Genomic DNA, 21,747 nt, shown 5'->3' on the forward strand with positions numbered 1-21,747 from the left:
CAGTATGTAAAGTACTCAGACATGTGGATCTGTCCAGATCAAGAACTCAGTCACAGCATAAAGGATTTTGGGGTTACGTGTTTAACATTCCTCACATAAATACACCAAAGCTCAAGTATTTCAAGAGCAACTCAAACTCTTTGTGCTTCAATACTCTGATGGATCTGAAGCAAAAACAGTGTGCAGTTCTCCATTCATTTTTTTTTTTGTTAAATAAAGATTATTTGCAAGAAAAAAGATCACCACAGGATGATGCAAGTTACCTTGAGCGTTAGCTAGATGGCACTGAAACACACTGATGCTGCTGTATTAAAGTGACTTGTTTGGAGCACTGTGTTTGTTAACTGAAAGTTCAGGAATAAAGCATCTCAAAGCTTCTGCTTTTCCTTTTCTACACTTACATAAACATCTGTACATCTCCATTTGTATAGTTTTGTCGTTTTTTTTTGCTTGTAAATTCAGAAGTATTCTTTAAAGTCTTTCTATATAAACTATTTGTATAGTCAGAGAAAGAGAGCATGAACTAAACAATACTGACATTTTTGCAAGCCATGTTACATTTTCATTCAATTATTTTCAGAATTTGAAAGCTCATATTTTAAGATATGAAAGATATCCTTTTCTTTCTTTTGTTGATCTGTAGAAAGAACCTTTTCCGGGCTATAGTACTAGAAAGATAGTGTGATTAGCATTAATGACATTGTAAAATACAAACGCTGTATGAATTACAGTTGTAGCATAATAGAGAAAAATTACACTCTAGCAAATCAATAAATGTTGTAACAGTGCTAGCTGCATCATCAGAAGCGGATAGATATAATGCCACCTAGGTGTCCACTGCTGTCTGGTTTTGTTAAGTGTTAAGAAATAAGAACTCAAAGGACAGGTGAATTGGCATAAAACCTGTTTTCAGATAAGTTCAAACAAAAAACAAATATAGCATTATAAAACAAAGCCCAAGCACTTTTTTCCTCATCTGTGCTCCTTTCCAGGAAATGACTTTGTCGCTGCAAATTCCTCAGGCATCCTGCGTTATCTGCACTCATCCATAGTGCATCCAGTGCACACTTCTGCTGTCTTTCCAGCCATGTCCTCATCAAGCTGCCCATGTTGTCACTCACATATGCATAGAACTAATCTTCTGAGATGCTAAATCGTTTGTAAACAAATTGGCATTTACTTAAATAATCTTCCTATTTTTGCTGCTGTGGTTGATTTTTTTGTTGTTGTTGTTGTTGTTTGGTGTAAAGTGTGAATGCTACACAGCCAAAAAGATTACCAGATTCCTCAAAGGAAGTGGTTAAAAAATAATAGAAGCTGGTAGGGAAGTCAAGGCCGTAAGCATGGCTGTTTTGCCTCCTGTGCTCTCCAATTCTAGGAGCGGGCTGGAGGAATCCCCTCCAGGACTGTACCAGAGCTTACATTCTAGGTCAAGGCAGCCCAGCTGGCTAGGGTTTTCTTTTTTGAGCACTCCTCTGCCCACTGTGGAGCCACATTTCCTGCTGGATTAGTTTTGCTCCTTTTGACCTATGCAAGTGCTAGATTTTGGCTTCTAGTTGCAAAATACTGTGTGCTGGTTGATCTTTTCTATTTGTAAAACAAAATTCATGCAAGGAAAAGCCACCCTATTATTAAATAATATATATTTTTTCTGACTATGTAATCAACATTTTTTTAGAGGCAAGGCTCAGTATAATAAGTTATTGATAATGCTTTCAAGAAGCCACCTTGTCCATCTCTTGGAACTCGGCGATGCTCTCAGCCAGAGCTTTAGGATTCATCCTGTTTTGACCTTTTTCTTAAAGAGAATACACCAAGAAGACTTTGAATCTTTAAAACTTTTATTGTTTTCTTAGCAAATATAAAAATATAGTTTCTTTCTCTTATAAAAGGGAGAGAGAATGAGGTAAACTCAAATAGTTCTGTTTGAACGTTTTGTCCTTGCCTGCTGGCAAGGCTTTGATGTTTTCCTTGTTTTGGTGGATATTTGTGGTCTCCTTTAAGCCTCTAGAAGTCTGCCTGTTTTCTCTGAGGCCTGGTTCCCTTCCTTTCTCAAGCCTTCTGTTCTCACCCACTTGGCTTTTGGCTTCCCATGGCTTTCCCATTTGTCCCCAGTACCACTGAGGCTTTTCCCAGTTAAGTGCTGCGTCAGAGGAGGAGCTGCCTCCTTCCTCAAGGCGTCCTGCCTGAACCAGTATGAGGCTGATTGGCAAGGCAACCAGGCAGCCCAGTACTTCTGACAAGCTGCAGCCCTTTAGCAAAACATATGTATATTGTAAACTGTGAGCAACGAATTATACACTTGTAACATCTGTCCCAGTGAGAATCTCAGTTTTCGTGGGGGAAGAAGAAAAACAACAAAACCAATATATGTAGTCCTCATGGTTTTGGCCAGTGCTTAAGAATGTAAACCTTTTTAATCTGGGATTTCAAAAGGCAAATAAAAGTTAAAACAAAGTGGGTTTTCTGGTGTTCTACTAATTTCTGTGATAGGATTCAAAGTCTGACTGTGGATTTGAGAACAGTGCGGCAACCCCAACTGTTAGCAGCCCTGTCTGAGGGAGGTTGGCTGCAGGACGCGTTCTTCCCAGTTTAACTGCTGGTTGAAAAACTGCTTCATTTATACGTGTAGCATGTGGAAAGTATGTCAACCTTTCACACAAGCACTTGGGCCAAGATCCAAAGAGAGATGCGGTGGCCCAGAGGACTCTTAAATTACTGCTTTTGCACAAGTCCAAAAGATGGATCTTTGGGTTTTGTTTGACTGCCACTCAGAGACCCCAGGCACCATTCTTATATCCTTAAGCAGCTGCTGTAGCATACACACATGAGTTCATATGCAAAGTGTTTATAAAGTCTATCCAGATCTGCAGATCCTACCTACCTTTCCTTCAGTGTTTCTGCGATTTCAGAATCATAGAATCATACAGTTGTTTGAGTTGGAAGGGACCTTTAAAGGCCATCTAATCCAACCCCCCTACAATGCTCAGGAACACCTACAGCTCAATCAGGTTGCTCAGAGCACCGTCCAGCCTCATCCTGAATGTCTCCAGGGATGGGGCATCCACCACCTCTCTGGGCAACCTGTTCCAGTGCTTCATCGCTCTTACAGTAAAAAATCCTTTCATTTGTGTCCTAACACATTGGGTGGCTTTGTGTGCTGAAGTAGTAGTGTGTGCTCAGGGGAATGCTGAGTTAGTTATTCAGTGAGCTATGAGAACTTCGGTCTTCTCCAGAACAAAGGACTAGGCTTACTTATGTTCACTGCTGTCAACTGGGAACCCAATTATTGCACTGTATGCAAAGTCAAACAACTTTTGAAAGAAAATGGCAGTCTTAGAAAATGTCTGCATAGTCTCAAGTCTGTCTTAGAAAATACAGATGGAAATGTCAGAATTCTCCCTTTCTGTTGAAAAGGAGTGCATTTTCCACAATTTTACAAGGGAATTTTCCTGAGCAAAAGGAAGGAAAGTACTTCATTTTCTAGAAAAAGTCTGAGTGCTTTATTCTTCCATTTGTGAACCTGAGCCTGGAGTAGGGTTTCTAAGGAACTGAGCTTGGCATTGCCGGGAGACTAGCCTAACTCCTTAAAAATGTATCAGTTGTCATTTCTGACTCTGCCTCTGTTTTGGTTAATGATTTCGATGTTCCTGTGCAAACAAGAAGGAACTTTAATGAAACTTGCGTGTATGCAATTTAAAAATGTTAGCCTTTTGAGTCAAATTTTTCATCGGTAAAATGAATATTGGTATCCAGATAAATCCATAATGTGTGAGTCCTGCTAGTTTTTAAAGGTTATCCTCATATTTTGTCGTAAGCAAGGTCAAGAAGTGTGCTTGCTGCATTGATTGGCAAAGTTGAGAAGCATGTAAATGATTAACAGCTTCTGAATTTTTGCAGCCTAGTTGCTGTCTTGAAAATCAATTGAGCGTGGTCAATCTCCTTCTGTGATATCTCAGGATGCATAGTGCTAAAATGTCCCTGTTAGACTGCCTTAGTGATTTCTCTTGAGCCAGACTTCAGCGCAGCGAGGAAATTCAGAATTCATTGTGTGGAAATCAGTCATGTCCTCATTAGGAAGTTGGAGGAAAAAGGAAAACACCCCAAAAACCAACAGAATAAAAGCACTTGACGTGTCAAAGGATGTGCATGCCATACTGCCTACCCATCCACAGAGGGAGACGTATAAATGTATCTGTCTATATGTAGGTATGTATGTATATATAAATGAATGAAAGGATTGGAACTTTACTGCAAGCTGTAGACCTGTTTAAGAGTTTTTTTTTCTCTTTCTTCCCATGTCCCCTGTAGTCTCCACTGCAGCGACTTTTCTGGTGACTCTGGAGGTTTATAGTTTAGAAGGTGGAGGGGTACTGGCTGCAAAGCTGGCATTAGGGATGATCTCATCATATTAAGAGCTGTGGCTATTTACATTATACCCATCCAAGACAGGCAGGGTCTGGGTTCATTTAAAAAACCTGAGACTTAGCCAAATTGGAATTGCTGGCAGTCACTTTTTTAGCAAATATTTTTAAGTTCAACAATAAGTAGAAGGGACAAAACAGAAGGAAGAAGGGTCACAGAAGTGCTCCCAAACCTTTTTTCTGGTTTTGTTCTCATGTTTGTATTTATTTCCATCTCTATTCCTTTGCTTTGTGATTTATTTGAATATTTCCGCAATTAACAACTACATACACCCTTCAGCTCCAATACCTTCCTTTTTTTTTCTTTCTACCTTTCTATGGGAAACGAAGGTGTAAAAACTTCAATTTCTTCTTATTTTAACTTATTATTGTTTGTTTTTAAGTCTGTGTCCCTGCACATTTCTTCTCTTGGTTTCTGATTTTTACTTCTCTTTTAAATTAGTGAGTTCTCTTGCTTGTAAGATTTCCATCCATTTCCACCATATTTATAGCCTTTGCCTTTCTTCTACTCACTAAAGAAAAAAAAAATCATTGTTTTCCATTATTTTATTTTGAAGGAAAGAAGATTCTAGGATTATGTCGTCCATTATGGTATAAGACAAAATTCTTGTAATCTTTCATCTGTATTGCACCAAAAGCTTCATTTCTGCTTTGCACGTTTTAGCTGAAAACTATGCAACAATGGAGAGACATCCTTTTATAGCTAAAATTCCCTTGACTTCCTTAGGCTTTTTGATTCCTTAATAGAAAGCAGCACTAGTATAATTGCGATGGTAAAAATATATAACAAATTTTATGGGGAGAGGTAGTATCTTTTATTAGGTCAGTTGTTCCTTTTTGGCTCATTTTTCCAATTATAGTCTGTGCGTTTTCCTAGTCATGCTGCTTTTTCTAATAGAAGATGCTATCTTCCTTCATACCTTTCTTCACTCATGTAAGAACAATAAGTCTTCTGTCTCTATTCTTAGTGAGAATCTGGCATGCAAGGTAACTGATGATGTTTCAAAACTGATTAATTCTTTCAAATAAATTATTTTATATGAGTAGCAGTCAAAATTGTCAGCTAAAGGCTACAAGCCCAGTTTAGCTGGACTTGCTGTATATCTGTCTAGCTGAATATTTAAATCATACAGTTCTGGAATAATAAGTAGCAGATGATACTATACTTGAGCTTCCCAGAATGTAACGTTGGATCATGTTAAATTTTACAAGACTCTAGACGTGAAGGTGGACCTCACCGTTTCCAAAGGCACTGTAGCATTTCAGTGTAATAAGTGGCTGAAGCAAATAGTAAAAGTAGTTGAGGCATATAATTCATTTGATTAAATATATTGCAGCAGAACCATGTTACCAGATCACATAGTAAAAGAGGTCACTACTGTCTGTAGCACTTACTTATTTGTATAATAGACACAAGGGAGCAGAGCCTCCTTGAGCAACCAGAGAAAACTTCATTGTAAATTCTTGCTGCTTTTACAAGTATGACATCTGAATTTAGAGCCAGTAGGGAAAGATTAGAGCAAAAGGAAAGAAAAGGTTTTTAAGCAATCTGCTTAATATAATCCAGCACATCAATGTCAGAACTCATCGTAGAAGCAGCATCTTGATCTGATGTCAGGTATAAGGGTAACTATTCCATCCATGAAGGAGAGGTGGAATAGGTTTTAGAGGGAGTCTTAAGGCACTTTTGAGAGGAGAATGATGAGCTGATGGTAGATCTGTGAGTGAAGTGGATTGTTGGAAGTGCAGATAAAACACTAGCAGTGGAGAAGTTCACCTTAAATATCTGAAGATTATCAAGAAGCTGAAGATGTGCAGATTCCAAAGGATAGTAACAATTTTCTGTAAGATTAATGAGTTTGGAGCTGTCCTTACATCACATCTGCAAAGATTGTGTACTGGCCTTGAAAGCAAGCAACCTGTGTAAAATGGATGTTCTTAAGACTGCCAGATGGGGAGATAGTGTTGTGGCCATGTCATCCTTCTTAAGCCTTGATGTCTTAAGGACTTCTTGTTCTGATGCTGTTATGCATTTTATGTCAAGTTTTTTCCCCAAACAGTAAAATGAAAAGTTTTTACTTAAGGTTTAATAGTTCTTACTGAACTCATGTAATTATTACTGTCTAAATTTAATAGTTAGATAATAAATATGATGCAAGGGTTAGACCATTTGTACCTGCATTTTAATTATAAGAAGTCAGGCACACAGCTCTGTTGTCTTCTCCTCACCTTCCCACTCCTGTCCTTCAAATTCAACAATATAATCTGAAAGCCAGTTGATTAGTTTCTATCATGTAAAGTCTTTATGTGCCCATCTCATGCATGAAGGGTTTTTTTTTTTTCAACCAGTGTCAGGGGCTGGAAGTAGCTTTGGTCTAGGTTTGGAGTAAGAGGAGAACTCAGGTCGGTGTACTGTTTAGTTTGGGTCAGCAGCACACTCTGCGCGTCACTTGCAGGGGGCTGCTCCAAGAGGCAGCTCACAACCACAGCCTCCTGCTGAACTTCTGGAGAAAGTAATTCTCTGCTCTTCTATTGCTTCTTTGCCAGCCAGTGTCTTGCTTCAGGGTGCAGGTTTTTTTTCTCTTGTTTATGTTATGGAATGCCTGTCCGTTGGCAGCCTAGTTTAGTTCACAAAACCTTGCTAATTTTTTTTTATACTGAATTATGCTGATCTGCTAATCTCTACAAATCTGTGTTTTATATTTAAGAGTGGTTATTAGAAACAAGCCAAAAGCTCAAAATAGGAACGACTTTGAGGATTTTTATTTTGCTGGTTTTGCTGTAGCAGAAATATCCAGTGATGTGGGTATCTGCATAATATAATATATCCTCTTCCAAATCCTGCCTTTTTTTTTGCATTCTCGAAGAAATCCCACACTCATTAAATAGCTTTCTATTATGATAACTTGGAGAAAGAACTGCTGTACTTCAGCCTTCCCACTGAGTGAAGTCTCATTATAAATCATCTCTTTATGGTTCCAAAATGCTGTGCTTCCAAACTTCACTCATTAATGACATTGGAATGAGTTTCAGAGTGGCTGGCTGTTTGTGCTGGAGCCACACAGGAAGGACTGTTGATGTTGACTTCCCTGATGCCTGAAACACGTCTGCAATGCATGAGGCCTACAAACCAAGAATTAATAGGGAAGGCTGTATGTATGTGTGTGAATATGAATGAATATGTGCAGACAAAATCAATTACATTTTCACCACTTTTATTTCTTCCTCCTTTGGCCCAAAAAGTGGAGATACTTATTTAAAACAAATGTTTTGATAGAGTACTGAATATATTTTAAAACTAATTTTCTTAATGCCTTCAAAAAGAATATATATATGCTTACGTTTCCTTCATAGAACCTGGAATGTTTTACAGCCTGGCTGATTTGACCACAGATCATTGCCTAATGGGAAGTATTAAAGATCATACTTTAAGCTAAACAAGATAACTGTTCAGACATTTGAGTAAGTTTTATATAATTGGTTAAGGGGCTTCAGCATACCTCTTACAGTACCAGTGATTGACCTCTTCTACGTACTTTACCCCCTAATAGTTTGGTTGAGAAGTGTTTTGGTGTTGGTTCACAGAAGGTTGCTCGCTGCCTCATTTCTTCATATTAGCTTAATGGAGCATAATGTGTCAACATGCCAATTTCAGTCTCATGACATGAATTAAGCTTTGCCATCCATATTCTGGTTCACCATTTTTTGATAGCTCTCTTTTTATTTGGATTATTAAGGATATGATTTTTCATTAGTGAGGTCAGTAATTGCTGTACTTTTAACTCTCTCTCTAGATCAGACCCTAACAGTACAGTTCATGATTATAAAAAAGGTTATACTTAATACCCTTTAAGAAGATATTTAAAATAAAAGTAGGAAAAAAAACACTAAAAAAAAAAGATAATTTTCGTATTTCATGTGTAGGGAAACCAGGTAGAGGATGTTCCATTTGAGTATTCTATAACTTTTCCTAAACATAATTCCCACCTTTCTGATAGGTTTTTGTGATTTCTATTATTGGTTAAATATTCTTGTATGTGTTTGTGTATTGCTATTCCTGTGATATTGTTGCAATGCTACTTGCTAGAATCATTGAGTAGACATTATTTATGTATCTAGACAGTACTATTTGCTGCAAAATGTTTAATTTGTTCTCTCTGTTTGTTTTCTAATAGGTTTTCATTCCCGTTTCTATTTAGTATATTCAATAGGGAATGAATGTAAAAAATTTCCCTAGAAATTAACATAGAACATGGCAAACCCTCTCTTTAAATTAGTCTTCGAGCATAACTGATTCTATAAGAAACTAGCTTGATCTAATGGAAAAAGAGGAGAAAATGAAATTGTTATTAAAATGCTAATTTTCCCTGTCTTGCTTCTCTAAGATCTCGGTATTATTGGTCACGTTTTGCAGAGGCTGTTTGTTAGTATTCTTTTGGAGTTACCTTTCAAGAAGTGACTTTGAATCCGGAAAGTATTTAAGTCTTTTTTTGAAGCTTTTTCTGAAGGCTTTCTGAGACTCATGGCCGTTGCTGCATTACCTTTTTCTTCTCCAATTCTTTGTAGTTCCCACTGCTTCAAATGTAATGTTATTGTAGCATAGGATGAACAGATTGCATCCAAATCATGTTATCCTAGTATGGAGTTTTTCACACAAGCATGTTCTGAGTAACTAAACAATTACCGTTATTTTTTCCTATCCTGCTGAATGAATAGATTTGTAAATATCTTTACCAAAATCAGCTTCCAATATATATATTTTTAAAAGTGATTTTTTGGTAAGATCTTAAATGAGTCTTCCTTTATAATACAAAGTACTTTCTGAGCTGATGAGTACATTCTGCTTTCCACACAGAGTTTTAATTATCAATTTTTCTGTGATTAACCTGTACTACAATTACAATTTGTAACATGTTTCCTTTGTTAGGACGAAGTTTCAAGATAGCTTTGCTTCTTGTTCTTTTCCTATGCTTTAAAGATGCAATTATACAAAACACCTACTTTCTTGACTTGGTCAATGAGAGAACAAACAAACAAAAAAAAACCCAACACGTAAGATTTGGATGTTTTTTCACTGCAGAAACTGATTTCTTTCATTCTGTGCACCTCCAGCTGATGGATTTCTGTTACACCTGTATAGGTTGTTCTATCAAAACTGGAGGCAACTTGAAGTTTATCCCATGTACAGTTAGTGATTACTCCCTCCTACTGGAGCTGATTAGTCATTGCCAGAGGCTTAATTTGAGAATAAATGACATTTTTACTCACTAAATCAATTTTCATTTGCATTAGTCAGTATCCGTCTATTTACATGCTTACAGTATTTGTTTTTCTCCCACTGAATATTATTAAGCAAACTCTTAAGCTACAAATCTCCTTTATTACCATCTTATTAGCGTAGGAAACGTATGAAATGTGCCATAATAATTTTTGGCAGTGAGTTCGGAGGAATGATTGCATGTGTGTTCTAAGAGTCATTTTATACTTTGCTTCCTTTTTCTTAAGCATGCCTGCACATTGTATAGAGCAAAATTCCTTTAGGAGAAAAAAATACATATCCATCCATTCAAGTGATCAGAGCTTTAGTAACTTGTCAACACTCATCAACACTGTGCACAGGGTGACTATTTCAAAAGCATTGCCAGATCAGATTTACATAGTACCATACAGGAAATACAAGTGGCAACTGTGGGTCTCAGCCTTGGGACCTCATTTCCTTACTTGAGAAGACAGCCTGGCTCCACAGCAGGTGCAGGCTTTGCCTTCCCAGTGGGACCTTGTCAAACCTTCCCTCTCTTCCTGGGGCTCTGCTCATGAGGTTGCTTAAGTGTAACCCCAAGGCTGAGCCTGGCCACTCTTCCCTGAGACCCTCAGGCTTCTTTGTAGTCAGTGCTTCAGGGGTAAATTTTCCCTTAGGTCCCTTTCAACTTACATGAATTGCTTTCAAGAAAAAAAAAGCAATGCAAAGACAATGCCAAGTCCTGTCATGTTCTGTGCTTGTGTATGTTATTTGGGTTTTGTGGCATATTATAAAAAGTTTGGAAAAAATCTCAAGCATGTATTCCATTTTGTTATACATGCTGTTAGCATTTTGCAGAGCCTGGCTTGGATTATTTACTTAGTTCTTTTTCCCTTAACTTTTTTTTTTATGTCTTGTATGTCATCAAGAAACAATAACATTGTCACACCAACTTAGGAGTCAATATTGCTGTTAACATTCTCACTTGATTGGTTTGGTATGTGGCCATTACCTGATGTAAATTGCTGACATCAATGGCACTATTCTATCAACCAGAAAGCTTGAATTTTTATTGTTACTTTTATAGCAAACAAACATTTACATTGTTTGATGTCATACTAAAACCCTCAACACAAAATATCTGCCTTTTTATGTGTTTTATTTTTGTATTTTTTCCTTCAACATGTGTGCATTTATTTGGGGGCAGAGGGATGCTTATGTTGAAGATAAGGAGAGCAAAAGATAGAATATAGTAAGAGAAAATATAGATTTTACACTATAGTGGACATATTAGTAGTAATAACTTGTTCTTCCAGATACATTTTTATTAACCATGTCCTTGTAATTTTTTTCCTTGAAATTTTGAAGATGTACACAGTGGTTTTTACTGTAGGAAGAGAGAATGTCATAATGACAGAAACCATCCTGAAATTTATGGATCAGGAGTGCAAATTATTAACATATATAGAATCATAGAATCACAGAATCATAGAATTAGCTAGGGTGGAAAAGACCTACAAGATCATCTAGTCCAACCATCCACCTACCACCAATAACCCCACTAAACCATGTCTCTCAACGCTATATCTAAATGTTCCTTGAACACCTCCAGGGACGGTGACTCAACCACCTCCCTGGGCAGCCCATTCCAGTGCCTGACCACTCTTTCAGAAAAGTAGTATTTCCTAATGTCCAGCCTAAATTTACCCTAGCGTAACTTGAGGCCATTCCCCCTCGTCATGTCACTAGTTACAAGAGAGAAGAGGCTGACCCCCAGCTCACTACAACCTCCCTTCAGGTAGTTATAGAGAGTGATAAGGTCCTCCCTGAGCCTCCTCTTCTCCAGACTGAACAATCCCAGCTTCCTCAGCCACTCCTCATAAGGCCTGTGCTCCAGACCCCTCACCAGCTTTGTCGCCCTCCTCTGAACACGCTCCAGGGCCTCAGTGTCTTTCTTGCAGTGAGGGACCCAAAACTGGACACAGTACTCAAGGTGGGGCCTCACCAGTGCTGAGTACAGAGGGAGAATGACTTCCCTACTCCTACTGGCAACACTGTTCCTGATACAAGCCAGGATGCCATTGGCCTTCTTGGCCACCTGGGCACACTGCTGGCTCATGCTCAGCCGAGCATCGACCAGTACTGCCAGGTCCGTTTCCTCCACACAACCATCCAGCCACTCTGCCCCAAGCCTGTAGCGTTGCCTGCGGTTGTTGCGGCCAGAGTGCAGGACTCGGCACTTGGTCTCGTAGAACCTCATCCCATTGGCTTCAGCCCAGAGATCCAGCCTGTCCAGATCTCTCTGTAGGGCCTCTCTACCCCGAGGCAGATCAACACTTCCTGCCAACTTGGTGTTACCTGCGGACTTACTGAGGGTGCACTCAATGTTCTCATCCAGGTCATCAATAAAGATATTGAAGAGGACGTGCCCCAGCACCGACCCCTGGGGAACACCACTCGTGAGCAGTCGCCAGCTGGATTTAACTCCATTCACCACCACTCTCTGGGCCCGGCCCTCCAGCCAGCTCCTTACCCAGCAAAGAGTGTACCTGTCCAAGCCACGGGCTGCCAGCTTCTCCAGGAGAATACTGTGGGAGACAGTGATACTCTTTGTTTTAAAAGAACATGATAGATTTGGCTGGATTTTAGAAATGTTCAAAAATGTTAATATGACTGGAGTAAGAAAATGTGAGGATCATCTTAACTAACATTTTGGCTGAAGTGATGCAAATCCTAAAACAAATTAGGATTGCAGGAAGCTTTGGTAGTTAGTGCAGAAATGACTGGAGCATCATTGGGTTAGTGGGGACATTACTTTTTCTTTGCCACAAACTTATTCTTAAAGACAGCATAAAGCCACAGAGCCAACATCCATAGCAGCTTTTTGCAGCACATCCCTGTATTTAGTAGTGGAAAGTGTCTCCTGGTATCTAACTGGAGTCTTCCTTTCTTGAACTGAAGCTTATTATTTTTATCCTTTGGACAAAGATGTAGAAAACAGGTTATTCCATTCCTGTTTGCAGTAGTAATTTCTGTACTGGCAGGCAGCTGTCATGTATAAACAGCTTATGTTCTTCATTCTTTCCTCATGGGGCACATTTTTCTAGATCACTAATCAGTCTCATTCTCCTTCTCTGACCTCTCTCTCTGTTTCCTCCCTTTATTTCTAATAGTTCTGTGCTGGAAGCAGACAGTTTTAGGAATTCATCGTATTGAGAAGAGTGGAAACATTACTAGAAGCACATGTCTTGAAAGGTGTGCTGTCAATGGCAGTCCCAGTACAATGTTTGCCTTTTAAGCAGTGGTTTAAGAGAGCTGCTTGTGATCTGCTGTAATCCCAGATGTTTCTCTAAAGAAGAGCCCACCACTTGCTTCACATCACATACTGGTGCAGTTTTATGCAGTGAGAATAGCCCCTGCCTTTTGTACAGGATTCTTTTTGTGAACATTTATTTTTTTCTGAGGATCAATTTGAATTCCAGTTCTGCCTACCAACAAACATGTTCATTGAGGCCTCAGAATTTTGGCTGCATAATGGCATAACATTCAGCACCTTCCCTTTGCTGCAAAACCACTGTACCAGTGCTTGTCTAATGAAATACAGCTACTGCTGTTATACCACATATCTAACTGTATGCTAATAACTGCAGAGCTGGACAGTACTCTTGGGCAGTCTGGCAATTCAAGTGTAGCGTCTTAGTCTCAGAGGGCTCTTCACCTCCTGTGTTGAAGTGGGTTAAGCCCAGGTAGATGGCTGTAGCTACACAGTTGTCACACTGAGCAGACTCACCTTCAGAGAGCCTTCTTTTTTGCATGACTTGCACTCACGGATTATCAAGGGAATGTAGTTCCTTCTGCTCATGTATTACCTCCAGTTATTCATACAGTTGTTACTCTTAATGCAATCATTTCCGAGGTAGTCCCTGCAACTATTTTTTCAGCTGAGAGGCTGGAAGTTTATTTTGTTTTTAAAGATTCACATTAAAGATTCTAGAGGAAGACCATAAATTTTAAATGCCACTATTTATAACTCAATTTTAATTTTAATAATGCAAGTCAACACTAATAAAGACTGCTCAAATTGTGCTACTTCCTAATTACAGTAAAAATATGTACACTTAAGCTGCTTTATGAATGCGGTAACTTCTTCATTGAGGAAGAACCATGTGGGTTCATAACACATAGTAAATGGCATTAAATTGGTCACTGTATTGGAAAAGCTACAGGCAGAACTCCAGCTCCAAGGAAGAACAGGCCTTTGGGCTGCTGTTGCTATCTGTCCAATGTAAATGAGCTGACCTCGTTTGGTGGGTCATGAGCCAGGAACAAAAACAGTGGGAACGAGTTGGGAAGGTGGAGAGGGAGTTGGGAAGGCTGCTGCCAGCTTGGTATGGGGCCCAGCTCAGTCTGTGGCAAGTGGCCTCGTCCCTGGCCCAGTAGGGTTTGGAACTCAAGTTCAGCTTAGACTCAGCTCAGCTGCGATCCTGTCAGGGAACAAGATGCTGTCAGCCTAGTCTGGTGATTTGGCTGCTTTGGGAAGCCCCAGTTCTCAAGCCAACATATTTTCAAGGAGCTCTGTGTTGGAAAAGAAACACTTTTTTGAGTAATGTCTGATGACTTACCCAGTTTATTTTCTGTATTTCCCGAGTTCTATAAATAGCAACTTGTGTGTGGTTAGCCCTGGTGATTTTGATATCTGGCCTGTCTGACCACATGCCTCATTTTATGCTGCTTTGTACAGTGGACAAGGTGAGGTTAAAAGAGCAGTGTCTTTTGAAAACGCTTTGGATACTGCTTAGGTGATGACTGAGCTTTGGCAGGGGCTGCCCAATCAAGCAATCTGCTGCAGTGCCTTATTTAAGAGCAGTATAATGGAGTGAGGAATTAGGATTTAATGCGAGGGAAATGTACAATGTGGGTGGGTCATGCAGATGGATTTTGGGAGGGAGATGAAAAAGGCTTCTGCAGTCACAAGCACTAAAATTGCGGTGGTGGTACTTGACTGTTAGCAGGCAGGAGAGATGTTAAATCTGATCTAAATCAGTGCTCATTTTTTCCCCAGATGAAAATGACTACTTATGAAAGGTTAGAGGATTTATGGGGGTGTCAAAACATATGGCAGATGGGCTGGATTAGGACTCATGAGTACAGTAATCCAAATCCTTGCTGCCAAGCATTACCGAGGATCTCTTCCTGCTGCTGGGCTGCATTAAGTGCATGCAGTCAGGAGATGCAGGGGAAGAGTTGCTGGTGAAAGTGCTTATCAGAGCAGAGTTCATTTTGAAAGCACTTGTTTTGCAGACAGAAGTCTACTGGTGAGCTGATGATATTACTTGACATTTTGATTATTTTTTCCACCTCCCGTTGGTTCTCTGTACAAAGCCTGGAAGAAAGTAAAGCCAAAATGTGAGCTAAACCTAATTATCTTTGACTATATTAGTGTGGTTGGGTGAAGCTGTGCAAAAGTCATGAGGTTAAGTGTTCAGAGAGGAAAAAAATGAGTCTGTCATTCCCCTTCTGAGCCAGCTCTATCTGTGATAAACTTATTTTTTTTTAAATGTTGGGGAGTATTTTAGTATTTTTTTCTTTTAACTAAATCCAGAGGATGTCATCTGAACTGTGAAAAATTTGCACTGGTAGCTCAGTGTTACACAGGTTATTGGTAGCTGCAGTGAACGTGTAGTTAGTTTTAAAAAGATGTACAACTACTGAGTTCTGAGAAGACTTGTGTCAAAAAGCTGCTATGGAGGGTTGCAGACCACTTGTCTCTAAGGCAATGAGAGGAACTTGCACTCCACTCCTGTAGCCCAGTAATTAAGCTCTGGAATCTGCCAGAGGTCCTTCTCTGGTTAAGCAGTATTCTGCAGCATGATATATAGATATGCTGGAGTGGAAAATCACCTACTTGGATACCTCTGAACTCCACAAGTAAATACTGAGATATTTCATTTGACTCTGGTGTAAAGTCTTAAAGAAAAGTATTCTTAGAGCGTGAAACACAATACTGCGCATAGAAATGTGGTGTTCTTTATAGATCCAACAAGTCTGAGGATCCAGACCTTACAGATCTTAAATTTAAGGTTAAAAGGAAGGCTGTAAATAATTACTATAGCAGTGAGGATGGATTAGCTTTGAGGTCCAGATTGTTTGCATTCTAAGGCTAGGAGCAAGAGGCAAACTTTTCATTGTTACTGTTTTATGATGTATGAAGAAGATCGGAAAGATTTTAGCAGGTTTCTCTGTTAACCACGAGGAATGGTGTATCTGCTGCAGTGTGAGCATTGTTGAAGAACGGTGTAATATGAACTCTCATAGCATGTAGTTGAAAAGTGCAATTGTTAGAACTTTTGGAAAGGGAGATTTCTCTCCTGTTGTTAAGTGAGTATTAACAAAATAACTAAGCAGTCTAAGCAATCCATGAAAGCTCACTTGTCTGTTAATCAAGTTTCACTTGCTAAATACTCAGGATGTCTTAATCTTTTTAGTGCTATGTAGTCTTCCAGCATAGACCTGCTCTGAATTCCGAATTAAACAAGCAAACAAATGAACTAAACTCCCCATCTTCCACTTTCCAGCTTATTATTTTTTCTTGTTCTAAGCAGCGTCCTGTACTCCTCTGTAGAGACTACAGAAGGATATATAAAAAGAGCAAAAAAGGGTCACATTTAGCCTATGAGAATTTTTCATCTGCATGTTTGAAGGAAACAAATTTGAAAATTATGAAGCCAGAGAGGAGAAGACAAAGATTTTAATGTACCAAAATATAATGGGAATGGAAGAGCAAGTTGAATCAGGAAAATAAATGTTTACTACAGTACATGCAAATGATGAACTATGGGTTATATTTTTATTCCAAATACAAATTTAGGTGGAAGTTTTCATGATAACTAGTTTACATGGCTTTATAACATTAAATCATTTAAACAGTTCTCTCAAGTAGGGGTAAAACAGTACTTCAGAGGGGTTGCAAAGAATTAAGCAACTTAGATGTCATAGTCTGTTACAATAGGCTTTCCAGGGAATATATTAATCATAAAGAGTAGATCTGGATTTTGATCTGTTTATTACTAAAAAGTTATTGAATTTCCAACATATAGAAATATGCAGAAACTAATAAAACAATGTAATCAATATAGTAAATTAAATATGTGGACTCAGACTTTGCTTTGTATACAAAAAAGTACAACATTTTTCAAGTGGATCTGATGCAGATACGTAAATCATTCCCATTATGAATTTGTTTGTTCCCTACTAATGCCTCCTTTGCATTCTTCCATACCTCCTCAAAACTGAATGAATTAATCTAACTGCCATTAAATAGTTTAAATTCACAAGGACAAGCTCTCAGAAATGTGAATGGGAGTAAATTTCTTCATGAGATAAGCGAATAAATTATGATGACTAGACTACATCGTGGGTAACCTGTTGATAGACAACTATTAAAAGTGAACCTAAAATCTAGAGCACAATCACCTACATGTCAAGGTATCGAGGAGAGAGTGCCAGAAAAATGCTGTTTAAAAGAAATAAGATAAAAAATTCCAGTGTGAGGTCTTGCTTATGAATAACAAGCATAAGAAGCATACAGTGAATAACCATCCTGGGAATGTGTAGTTTGGGATGGATAAAAAAACAGACCTAAGAAAAAGAAAGATGATTGACAAGTAATCCTTTGTAATAATGGGGGAAAATAATAACAAAGTACTTACACTGTGTCTGGAGCTATTAGGCAAATAATTTTTTGGTTCTTAAAAAAGTATGTAAGAATTTGAAATATAAAAATTACTTATATTTTAGCTTTTACAGATATTTCTACAAAAAAGAGATTAATCCAAAACAGCTTTTGTTTAGGGCATCCATATAGATGAGAACAGAATCAGCCCTAGAAATAGGTGAGAAAGCCTCGCTTCTTATGATTTTCATTCAGGCAGAAGTGGTATGTTTCTGCAAATGTATGAATAAGTAAGTACTTTTTAATGGGGAGGGAGGGAACCCAACAAGCAGCTTCAGCTGGCAAATGTTGAGTTATTCCATAAATAAGTGGCAGCTTAGAGTTGCTAGTATGATGACACGAGTAGGTGGAAGCATCTGAATGCTTCACATATTTTTATTTAGATGAATATAAAGATGTGAAAGATTTTTAAAGCCGTGATTTAATATGGTGCTCTTGAAGAAAAAAAAGCAACGTTGTTTGGCTGTGAGATGCAAAATGAAATGGAGCTTTCAGTAATGGGCACATCTAACAGCTCCAAATGAACATTGTAATTAACTGGAACTGGAAGACCTAAACATGGAAACTGTGTCTGTTTTCTTCTCTTGCCTTGTTGGAATGTTTATTTGGTTGTTAGGTGAAATACTTTAAGTATTACTTTAGGAAATATGTCTGTTAGGAAAAATGAAACTGGAACAGTCTTGTAACTTTAAATTTTGTTGAGGTAAACTGTTGTTTTAGCCACAACCAGAAGCAAATAAGGGATTTGTTATGTGGAGACCAATGTAATGTTCATAAATTCCTCTAACTTACATATTTTTCAAGCCATTATGTAGCTACTTGGGATAAGTGATAAGCAAGGACTGACAGCCCTAAGATCTCAAGTCTTAATTCTGATACAAGCTTGAGACAGTTTACAAGAAAGAACCCGTTCTTTTTGCTTATGGTCAGCAGTGTACCCCAGCATGCTGTGAACCAATCACCAGAGACAGATGTGCAGTGCTTGGTTTTCATTACCAAAAACAGTTGTATGAGATATTTCTTGATTCCTTTTGTTCATGAATTAAATACCTCATGCTAATTTATACTTATGATTGTTTATTTTCTTTCTTTCAGAGGAAGAATTTGAACCTTTTCTTCAGCATTGGTTTATTGACCTCCTGGGGGACTGCACTGCTGGGTGTCCGCTTATACTGGATGGGCAACAAGCCCCCAAGTTTCTCCAACTCTGACAATCCAGCAGCTGATTCAGACAGTTTTCTCACGCGAATGCTGACCTTCCTTTACTTGCCAACGAAGAATCTCTGGCTGTTATTCTGCCCAGACACCCTCAGCTTTGACTGGTCAATGGATGCTGTGCCTCTTCTGAAAGCAGTCAGCGACTGGAGAAATCTACACACTGTGGCCTTCTATGCTGGACTTCTCCTCCTTGCCTACTTCAGCTTGAAGGGCTCCAGCAATGAAAGAGAATGCAATGGGAAAAGTGTAATGAATGGCAAGCAGAATGCTAATGGACATAGCTGTCACTCTGAAATGGAATATAAGACACTGGAGGGGAAGTCAAGTTTTGCATCAAAGGAAGAGAATGGCATAAAAAAGCATGAAAATCAGAAACTACAGCTTCCTTCAACTGAGAACATTGTCATTCTGTCTCTGTCTTTGTTAATAGTACCCTTTATTCCTGCCACAAACCTATTTTTCTATGTTGGCTTTGTAATAGCAGAGCGTGTGCTATATGTTCCTAGTATGGGCTTCTGCCTGCTGGTTACAGTAGGTGTCAGGGCCCTTTATGTCAAAGCCCAAAAACGCTTTCTGAAGAACTTGGTTTTTTGTTCCACTGCTGCATTAATTGTTTTCTACGGACTCAAGACTGTTGTCAGAAATGGGGACTGGCAGAATGAGGAGATGCTGTATAGGTCAGGAATAAAAGTAAACCCTGCTAAAGGTAATTTTTACTCTTTTTGCTAAATGTTTCACTTCTTCTTAGCTGTCTTTGCCTTTGAATTGTCTGATTTTGTTAACTGTTTCTAAAGAAGCAGCTTCAGAAAATGTCCATTTAAAGCAGTGTATGCTTCAGTAGAAATGAGGAAAAGCAGGAATGTGTCCTGATTATGTGTCGTAGGTTTGACATCAGCACGCAAAAAATGAGATCCTAAGGTAAGACAACACTTTATTTTTCATTGATCTTAGTGCTATGTTTTGAAATTAAAGATGGAATGTGAGTATTACAGACCTCACCCTGATAGTTTTCCATTTCGAGTCTGGTATCAGTCACCCTAATGGAGCTTTTTCTAATGTTCACCGGATGTTCTATTTGCTGTGAACAGAAAATATAAGAAATACTAAGAGACAGCATTAGCAAGGTACTATTTTTTTTTTTTTTTTAATTTCACCTGATGTAAATAATGTCAGTGCTGCATAATAAAACTGAGGAAATTATGTCATACTATTCAGACTAGGAAATTACTGTGGTTCCTCCTGTATGCAAGCACTGTAAAGAGTTACTGTCAAATACTTGCACCTTTATGTTAATGTTTAAATGTCAGCCATTGGTAATGTTGCCCAGCTATTTCACTCAAAGATTGTATCTGTGCTGTAATGGAATGTGACTGCAGCTAGTGTAAATACATCCAAACTGGCAGTAAACTGGTTCATTTAGGGATCAGTAGCAGTGTTTAGCTGTAGCTCTGTGGTTTCAGCATATACAGCAGATCCAGCTGGGACCCCAAGCTCCTTGATGCCCTGGCTGTTCTACTCTTGGCACGCAAGTAAGTTTACGTGAGAGCAGTCAAAATACCACCTGTGAGTGCGGTGTAGGCATTGACTAAGCCGTCATTATTCACAATTCATCAGGAGTGAGAAGGGATCACTGATTGCTTTGCCTGTGTATAAAAGAAAAATTTGACAGCGCTTGAACATATCACACTTGAATTTTTCCAGTTCGCTGCTCCAAAGCCCATTATATGATGTGAAGTCATCTGCTGACAGGGCAGTGCATTTTGGTTAGGCAGTCATGCCATAGTCTAAAAGCTGTGATGATGAGAAGCAAATGCAGATGTTACTGTGAGCTGATAGAGAGTGTAAAATTGGATTTGGCAGATAAGATGCCTTCCAAAGCAGTATTAGAGTAGCTTGTCAATCATTAGTCTGTAACTCTTTGTAACTCTTCACTGTATGCTTTGTTACCCGAGATAAAAATCTAGGTAAAATTGTTAAACTTGTTGCTCCAGTAAGTGACTTTTTATTAAGAATGAACAAGCACATCTGATTTCTCCTACATTTTTTTTTTTTTTTCAGAGCTAGTCTAGTCCATGAGGGCAAGAAATGAGAAGGAACTGAACAGAAAGACTGAAATACCACAGTGATTGTAAGATGCAGTGAGACCAATTTAGTGACAATGTAAAGCTTGCATTAAAATGTTGGAGCTGCTTGGAAAGACAAAACGTGTATTAAAAGATTAGAGTTAAAATATGTTGCCTTTTTGTTCTTGGTAGAGATTCCCAGATATCTCAGACAGTATAAGTAGTCATCTACTTGCTTTGAGCCAGTTATAGTGGTTAAAAAGAAAAATATCTAGTTTTTGTGAAGTATTAGGATTCGGTGTAGTGTTGTCTGGAAAGTAGACTACTGTGTATTATGCTCCCAGGAGACAAGGCGAGCTATTTTCATCATAGGCATCTCAGTATGCACAGACTTATGTATATAAGATTGCCATATAAGCTGACATTAAGTTCCTTGTATGATATGCAAAAGCAAAGACAGCATGTCAGTGTGGTGATACAGACATGACTGAGCTGACTGTAAATCTCCTTAAAATATCCTGTTAAACTTCTGCTGAATATTTACTAGCCCACACACATTGTTACAAGGCTGGGTATCAGAAACTCCCAGCTAAAGCAACCTGTCACCCAACTCTATTCATTATTGTGAATACCTCCTAGATTATCCCTGGCTTTGACTATGCTAATTGTATTTTCTATTTCTCCTACCGTCAGGCAAGCCTGACTGGACTAGACTGGCTGCCAATCCAGCCAAAGCATTAGGAGATCAGCAATTCACAGTACTCTTCAGTAACTAAAAGAAGTTGACGTAGAAAAAACAATTTATTTTTGTTTGCCTCGTTTAAAAAAAAAGTTGAATGCCAGTGATAAATAGGGTATTCAAACAGAAATACAATGGACTGTTCAGTCAAATGATATAGCGGAGATGGGTTTTCCTTCCTTCTAGACTGCTAAGAAGAAGCTGCCACTCCTCATTTCTCCTTATAAGTATTTTCTTATTTCTGATCATTTTGATCTGCAGAGTTGTTTTCCCTGAAGGCACCATTAATCCTCCCTTCTCCTGTGAGGCACTTCGGAACAATAGCATCTTCT

General features: G+C 38.6%; 1 protein-coding gene and 1 long non-coding RNA gene across 5 annotated transcripts in view; both read left to right on the forward strand.

Annotated features, from left to right (window-relative positions):
• Positions 1-21,747, forward strand: part of TMTC2 (transmembrane and tetratricopeptide repeat containing 2) — a 246,172-nt gene that overhangs the window by 128,768 nt on the left and 95,657 nt on the right. For all 4 annotated transcript variants that reach the window (XM_021385304.1, XM_021385301.1, XM_021385302.1 and 1 more), the window contains one exon: positions 18,491-19,319. In XM_021385304.1, the coding sequence (XP_021240979.1) occupies positions 18,491-19,319 (829 nt within the window). The remainder of the gene's footprint in view (positions 1-18,490; positions 19,320-21,747) is intronic.
• Positions 19,328-20,843, forward strand: LOC110392901. Its single transcript, XR_002434688.1, has 2 exons — positions 19,328-19,531; positions 20,672-20,843. It is a non-coding gene; the product is annotated as an uncharacterized LOC110392901 (long non-coding RNA).

Source organism: Numida meleagris, chromosome 1 (genome assembly GCF_002078875.1).
Source record: "Numida meleagris isolate 19003 breed g44 Domestic line chromosome 1, NumMel1.0, whole genome shotgun sequence".
NCBI lineage: Eukaryota > Metazoa > Chordata > Aves > Galliformes > Numididae > Numida > Numida meleagris.